At 48.4% G+C, this 8,289-nt stretch overlaps 1 protein-coding gene across 1 annotated transcript in view; it reads right to left on the reverse strand.

Moving 5' to 3' along the window:
- Positions 1-6,022, reverse strand: part of MIOX (myo-inositol oxygenase) — a 26,373-nt gene extending 20,351 nt beyond the window's left edge. The window contains exons 1-2 of the mRNA XM_015407860.1: positions 5,968-6,022; positions 2,040-2,120 (exon numbers count right to left, since the gene is read on the reverse strand). Of these exons, the coding sequence (XP_015263346.1) occupies positions 2,040-2,120; positions 5,968-5,976 (90 nt within the window). The 5' untranslated portion in view covers positions 5,977-6,022. The remainder of the gene's footprint in view (positions 1-2,039; positions 2,121-5,967) is intronic.
- Between the last annotated feature and the right edge of the window lie 2,267 nt (positions 6,023-8,289).

The raw sequence follows: 8,289 nt of genomic DNA on the forward strand, positions 1-8,289 counted from the left end.
CGGATTTAGATATCCGCACTCACGGGGGCAACTTCGCTATTAGTATAAGGATGTTAGTATAACATTATAATTGTGAGTTGTTTTTTTTACTACTGCTTCAATATTAGTAGGTTTAGTATTTTCAGAACACTTCCTGAGCATCTTCTTATCTTCATAGGGCCATGTTTTGTTTAATTTGTTGTTCTAATTGTTTTTATAGCATGTGTTTGAAAAGCATGTTTCTATTTTACTAACTAATTTGAATTAATTTTAACATCTGATCTTAACAGTTTCACTTCTTACTATATTTTATGGTTTCATAAAATTTGTAACAGCCGATCGCTAAAGAGAAAAAGAAGAAGAAGAGGAGATTGGATTTATGCCCCGCCCTTCACTACCCAAAGGAGTCCCAGAGCGGTTTACAAACTCCTTTCCCTTCCCCTCCCCACAACAGACACACCCTGTGAGGCAGGCGGGGCTGAGAGAGCTCTTGAGAGAAACTGCCCTTTTTCAAGGACAGCTGTGCCAAAACTATGGCTTACCCAGGGTCATGCCAGCAGGTGCCAGTGGAGGAGTGGGGAACCAAACCCGGCTCTCCCAGATTAGAGTCCGCGCACTTAACCACTGCACCAAACTGCCTCTCAGTGCAATAAATTCTGCTGCACTGTGTCCTGTTTTGGAGACGTCACCACCCAGAACCTCTCCCCGTTTCTCACACACACCCCCACCTACAATACTGGAGTTCGAGCTCTAGCCTGCCTTGCAGGATCGTTGTGAGGATCACTGAGACGGAGTGGGCTCAAGCCCAACAAAGCTCAGGCGATACAAAATGTGTTGGCTGTCAAGGTGCCACGAGACTCTTTTTCGGAAGGGCTTCCAAAACTCCGGTGCAGTCTGAGAATGTGAGGGAGGGTAGGAAGCCTCCAGTTGTTGGCGGGAGGTCTCCTGGGGTTACGACTGATCTCCAGGCCACAGGGAACTGTTCCGCTGGAGAAAAGGGCCACTTTGGAAGGTGGACTCTCTGGCCTTATAACCTGCCGAAGTCCCTCCCTGCCTCAAACTGCGCCCTCCCCAGGATCCAATGCCAAAGCTTCCAGGAATTTCCCAGTCCTGAGCTGGAGCAGGAGGAGGAGATGGGATGTGTACCCCATGGCCTTTCACTACCCAAAGGAGTCCCGTAGCCACTTACAGTCTCCTTTCCCTTCCTCTCCCCACAACAGACACCCTGTGAGCAATGCTTCCTCTAAGCTAGTGGTGGCGAACCTATGGCAGGGGTGCCAGAGGTGGCACTCAGAGCCCTCTTTGTGGGCACGCGTGCCATCGCCCCAGCCAGGCCCAGACCATCATTAAAGTGTCAAATTCTCTGCCAAATAATTTTAAGAAAATGAAAGCATTTGGGATTGCTTTCCTTACTTTGTTTGGATCATCTTAAGTCAATGTATGAGTTGTTTTTTCTAAAGTAAAACCTCAGTATTCAGGTTAAATTGCTGTGTTGGCACCTTGCGATAAATAAGTGGGTTTTGGGTCGCAGTTTGGGCACTCGGTCTCTAAAAGGCTCGCCATCACTGCTCTAAGCTGTGGAACCTTGTGAGCAAAAATCCTACTTTTTTTAGCTACTGGCATTAAGAAGAAGAAGAGATTGGATTTATATCCCTCCCTTCACTACCCAAAGGTGTCTCAGAGCGGCTCACAAACGCCTTTTCCTTCCCCTCCCCACAACAGACACCCTGTGAGGTAGGCTCTGGAGCCATCCCTTCCTGAGCTAAGACAAAACTGTGTGAGCCGGAGGCTAAAAAAACTGTGAGCTGGCTCATCCTAACTCAGCTTAGAGGGAACACTGCCTGTGAGGTAGGCGGGGCTGAGAGAGCTCTCTTGAGAACTGCTCTTGAGAGAACAGCTCTGAGAGAACTTGTGACCGACCCAAGGTCACACCAGCGGCTGCATGTGGAGGAGGAGTGGGTTCTCCCAGATTAGAGTCTGCAGCTCTTCACCACTACACCAAAGTGGTCACCCAGAAACCTCCTTCTGACCCTGGCGGCCCCGGTGCATCTGGATCTCACCTTAAAGTTGCGGAAGTCCTCCTTTGGCTTCCCATTCTGCGAATCGATGTCCGGCCGGTAGATCTCGGAGGGGTCGCATCCCTGAGAAGAGAGGAGCTGTGACTGAGGGGGCCAAGGCAGTGGCGGACCTATAGTTTTGGGACCCTGAAGGGTGACCTGTTATGGGGGCCCCTTCTCAACCGGCAACAATAGGGCAACGGTGCTGCAAGCCAGTGTTCCCTCTGAGCTGAGTGAGTGTGAGCTAGCTCCCGGTTTTTACCCTCCGGCTCACACATTTTTGTCTCTGCTCAGGAAGGATGGGGCTCCAGCCCAGAGCAAACTAATTTATGCAGTAGCCAAATCACCTGCCTGCTCACAACTTTAATGCTGGTAGCTTGCAAAGTAGAATCTTTGCTCACAGGACTCCACAGCTTAGAGGAAGCATTGCTGCAAGCCCCTGAGAAAATTTTGAAATTTGACCAATTACAGGGACATTTTGAGGTTGTATGAAACAGGCATTAGAGTAGGGGTATCGAGCTCATTTGTTATGAGGGCTGGATCTGACATAAATGAGACCTTGTTGGGCTGGGCCATGTGGGTCATAAAATGCTGTCTCATAAAACTGCTGGACCTCCTCAGGGCACCTGGTATTTTTGGCCACTGTGTGACACAGAGTGTTGGACTGGATGGGCCATTGGTCTGATCCAACATTGGCTTCTCTTACGTTCTTATGTAATGACAGGTAGCGGAGATATAAACTTTATAAAGGACACAAACACAAAGGAGTTTTTTTACTTAAAATTAAAAAAAACATGCTTAAAACGTCAGCACTCTTGCAATATTTTGTTTATTTAACTGTGTCTGATAATTGACACCTCTTGCTCTGATAAGCCGCATAAATGGGCATAAAACAGCCATAAATCTATGCAGACAGCCACCGTAAAACCAGAGATCAAACGATGCGAAAGAAGCATGCAGTCTGGACGCTGCCATAAAATCCGACAAGCGATCGAAGTGAAAGTGGCATGCAATGCAGATGGGAATTTCTGTTCCAGTGTGGGTTTGGTAAGACAGTCGAGCAAATGATAGATGCAGATTCAGCCTTAGTCACAACGGAGGTATTAAAGTGGGAAAGGGGCATATAGTTACAATCACACATTCCATTCTTACACGTCAGCAATACCACCCAGACCGTGAGAGATATATGGTCCATCTCTAGCTAATCAAAGTTGTTTCTCCCAAGGACACCTTCCTGTGCGAAAGATGTCTCTTGAGGGCTGCATAGAAGAGTTATACAGGCAAGTGGTTCTACTCCTACACGCATACACTCACTCCCCCCCCCGTAGGAATTTATTATTTTATTTATTTATTAGACTTTTACCCCGCCCTCCCGCCAAGGTAATAGCAGGTAAGGGTGGATGATAAGGTGCTAAAATAATACTCTAGGGGTAAGCAAGGGGAAAGGTTAATACAACAATAGGCAGAGCAACAGACATCAGGATTTTAAGGCACTAATACAACAGGTACAGATAGTCGGCCAACCAGAGCCTGACACCTTGCCAGCAAGTCAGGGGGGCTAGCCTGGAGATGCTCCACTGTAGCTACGAGCCTGGGGTGAACTCTGTGGCTTTATACCCACCACAAACCCCACCCTCCATGCTTGAATCTCCGGTATTTCCTCAACCTGGTGCTGATAACTCCAGGTTGAGGAAAGTGTTTATTGATGGATCCAGTACTAATGATCACATCTACAGCTTGTGTCAGGAATAGCCGACAGTGGGCTTCCGGTCTGGCTAAGATGGAGGACTGAAGCGTTTCGCGATCGTGCGAAGCGAGCGACGGCCACTTTTGACAGTTTGGGCAATACACAGCCCAACGCATCACTCCCCAGCGAGGGGGGGGGACAAGCAGGCAGCAGCGCCCTAGAGGGAGTGTGAGGTTGGCGTAATCCAGCTTCGGAAGAAGCTGAATTGGGCTTTGACCTCCTCCCACGAAGAAGGCAAGTGCCAAGCAACTCTATAGTGGCCGATCGAGCCGGATTACCGGCATAAATTCTTCGTCAGCAGACTTCTTTGAAGAAGGACAACAACTGTGAGTTAAAAGAAACAATGCGAAACCCGTTTTGAACGTGCTAGATAACAAAAACGTGCCGCTTACCTGAACTGAGTTTGGAGTCAATTTGAATTAAGCGGTTGAGCGGAAAATGAATAGTAAATCCCAGAAATCCGATTCCGGAGAGAAAAAAGTTGATTGAAGCCTTTAAAAACTGTAAAAACGCTTATTGTTTAACATTCCTGTGGTGAAGATGGAGCCGTGTGCGCAACTGTAAAATCGAAACTCACGAACAATAGCGTGGGAAGAGCAGGCTGGTGTCACAAAGAAAGAGGTCCGTGTGAAACATCCAGGAAGTTGAATTCCTAGACGGGCATTAGCGAAAGGAAGACAGTGGAACTTTTAAAGGTGCCGGACCGGAAGTGAGTTTTATGCGGAAGGAAGGGCCTGCAAAATACCAATCTGACCTACTCTACATGAAATTACCATAGAGAAGTTGCGCCCGACATTTTGAGGAGGACTTCAACTAAATTTGCTTTTTTAATATATTTCTAAGGGTCTTTGGAAAGCGTAAACAGAGAGGCATGGAGGACTAAATCTTATCATCTAGAAGAGTGCTTTATTTTGCGAATCTGTGAATTGGAAAGAAATCGCCAAGACGGAGACCAGGAGAGGCAAGAAAAGAGCCGACTCAGACCCAGAACTTAAACCAAATGATAGATGCAGATTCAGCCTTAGTCACAACGGAGGTATTAAAGTGGGAAAGGGGCATATAGTTACAATCACACATTCCATTCTTACACGTCAGCAATACCACCCAGACCGTGAGAGATATATGGTCCATCTCTAGCTAATCAAAGTTGTTTCTCCCAAGGACACCTTCCTGTGCGAAAGATGTCTCTTGAGGGCTGCATAGAAGAGTTATACAGGCAAGTGGTTCTACTCCTACACGCATACACTCACTCCCCCCCCCGTAGGAATTTATTATTTTATTTATTTATTAGACTTTTACCCCGCCCTCCCGCCAAGGTAATAGCAGGTAAGGGTGGATGATAAGGTGCTAAAATAATACTCTAGGGGTAAGCAAGGGGAAAGGTTAATACAACAATAGGCAGAGCAACAGACATCAGGATTTTAAGGCACTAATACAACAGGTACAGATAGTCGGCCAACCAGAGCCTGACACCTTGCCAGCAAGTCAGGGGGGCTAGCCTGGAGATGCTCCACTGTAGCTACGAGCCTGGGGTGAACTCTGTGGCTTTATACCCACCACAAACCCCACCCTCCATGCTTGAATCTCCGGTATTTCCTCAACCTGGTGCTGATAACTCCAGGTTGAGGAAAGTGTTTATTGATGGATCCAGTACTAATGATCACATCTACAGCTTGTGTCAGGAATAGCCGACAGTGTAATGGCCTCTGAGTTATAGTGTAATCAAACGTCCCCGTCCCCCCATGAGCTGAAGCCAATGACTCTATCGCACGCACGGGCTGAAGCAAGCGGGCAAAGCGCAAAAACCGTTACCTTTCCCAGCCAAGTTAACTGCAGCTGGGAACAGGAATAGCCGACAGTGTAATGGCCTCTGAGTTATAGTGTAATCAAACGTCCCCGTCCCCCCATGAGCTGAAGCCAATGACTCTATCGCACGCACGGGCTGAAGCAAGCGGGCAAAGCGCAAAAACCGTTACCTTTCCCAGCCAAGTTAACTGCAGCTGGGAACAACAGCAAGGTCAAGCATGAGATAGCGCACAGAAGCTGGACAGGAAAGAGCTGAGAATGAAGAGGAGGTGCACCCCTCCAGATCTACGCCAGGGCTACCTGACAGGTGCTCACGCAGTGGCACCAAATGCCTCCAACGGGCGCTAAGTTCAAGGCCGAGAAAAGGGGCTTACTTACGCACTGCATAACTAGCCTGTGGAATTCACCGCCCCATGATAGAGACAGGTTCTCTGCCAAGGTACCTGGCTTCAGGCTCTCCACACTCAAGTTCAGTGAATCAGGCAAAGATACTTTGATGACGAAAGAAAAGAGGAGGCAGCCTCGATTAACAGTAATTAGCTAGACAAAAGGAAAATCCGACATCCTTCACACAAGACAGTCAATAAAATCAGCCGAAACTGACTCAGACTCCAGAAGGTAGGGAGAAAATCCTGCCCAAGAGATGTACGCTGTGTTTTTCCCCCTTCCCCCGCCCCTTTGGCTTTTATCCTGGGGGGCAACCTGTGAGCACGCTCCCCCTCCCTCCCTCCAGTCCAGCTGTTAATGAAGATATCTCAGCAGTGCAGCTTTTGGCACGATAGGAGGTTGGTCCTCCCCTCTAGCCCTCATTTAGTTCTTTGGAGTTGCTGTTTTGCACACAAGCCGGTCTCTTCCTTACAGATGGCCATAAGTTTTTAGATGGCCAGGAGTCCTGCAGGGGGAAGGGACCCACACCCTGCTGCAAGTTGTTGTTGTCCAGTCGCACAGTCGAGTCCGACTCTCCGCGACCCGGTGGACCACATCACACCAGGCCCTCCTGTCTTCCGTCCTCCTTCGGAGTGTGCTTAATTTCATGTCCGTTGCCTCAATAACACTGTCTCACCATCTCACCCTTTGCCGTCCCTGTCTTCTTTGACCTTCAATCTTTCCCAGCATCAGGGTCTTCTCCAGTGAGTGCTCCCTTCTCATTTGGTGGCCAAAGTATTTGAGCTTCAGTTTCATTATCTGGCCTTCCAGGGAACAGTCAGGGTTGATTTCTTTCAGGATTGACTGATTTGATCTCCTTGCAGTCCAAGGCACTCTCCAGAGTCTTCTCCAGCACCACAATTCGAAAGAATTTATTCTTCAGCACTCAGCCTTCCTTATAGTCCAACTCTCGCAGCTGTACATGACTACTGGGAAGACCATTGCTTTGACCAGTGTTCCCTCTAAGCTGAGTTAGTGTGAGCTAGCTCACAGTTTTTTAGACTCCAGCTAACAGATTTTTGTCTCCGCTCAGGAAGGATCACTCCAAACTTCTGGTTGATGGCGGCACGCTAGGCAGACGCGTCTCCCGGACCTCCCGAGGATGCGGTCTGTGCATGGCGGGAAGGAGGGGGAGCGCTGGCCCGTTATCCCCCCAGGGAGCCTGGCGGAAGTCAGCTTAGAGGGAACTCAGCTTAGAGGGAACATTACACATTCTCTCTCTCTCTCTCTCTCACACACACACACGACACACATATATAAAGACGTCTTCATATTTATTTAAATGAGAGAATGCCTACAGAGTAAGGCCACACAAATTCATCATGAATAGAGAGAAATAAGGCCGTAAGGGTTAGACATCTAAATATATACACACATAAAGATGTCACGACTTTAATGCCAGTAGCTCACAAAGTAGAATTTTTGCTCACAGGACTCCACAGCTTAGAGGGAGCACTGGTTGCCATATAAGAAGTTCCTGTTGCTGTGGAGTCCTGATGAAGGGATCGATAACCCGTTGAACAATCTGGAGAGTGGGTTGACTGCAGCACATTATTGTTTGTTTCAAGTCTTAAGGACCGGATATAGGGTCTGCAGCTCCTTTTGCATTGTTTGCCTTAAGTCCTAAGGGCTGGATTTACTTGCTTGATGGACATTTAGAAATCACGTTTTTTGGTCCATTGGAATTGTGACGTTTCTCTTGGGATTGTAGAGTTTTCTTCAGATCCCCAGTCTGTCTATGTATCAATTGTATTTTCTCTTTACAGCTCCCCAGGATCTCAGGTGGAGGTCTTTCCCATCACCTCCTGCCTGGTCCTTTTCAACTGGAGATGCTGCTGGGGATTGAACCTGGGACCTTCTGCATGCCAAGCAGAGGCTCTGCCACTGAGCCACGGCCCGTCTTTACAGCTCTCCAGGGTCTCAGGCAGACGTCTTTCCCATCACCTCCTGCCTGGTCCTTTTCTAACTGGAGATGCCGGGGATTGAACCTGGGACCTTCTGCATGCCAAGCAGAGGCTCTGCCACTGAGCCACAGCCCCACTTCATGGCTCTCTAGGGTCTCAGGCTGAGGTCTTTCACATCTCCTCTTGCCTGGTCCTTTTCTAACCTCTGCTTCTGCCTCTAAGTCACGGCCTTTCCCTGTATGTCTTGCAACACCACAAAGGAGGCTGAGAAAACCCACCTGGGCTGTGCACACACCAAAAAAAAGCCATCCGCTTCCCTGCACTGCAGGGGAGTCATAGGAGTGTGCAATGTGATCCTGGCAACGGGCGA

Source organism: Gekko japonicus, unplaced genomic scaffold (genome assembly GCF_001447785.1).
Source record: "Gekko japonicus isolate JY-2015 unplaced genomic scaffold, Gekko_japonicus_V1.1 scaffold3528, whole genome shotgun sequence".
Lineage (NCBI taxonomy): Eukaryota > Metazoa > Chordata > Lepidosauria > Squamata > Gekkonidae > Gekko > Gekko japonicus.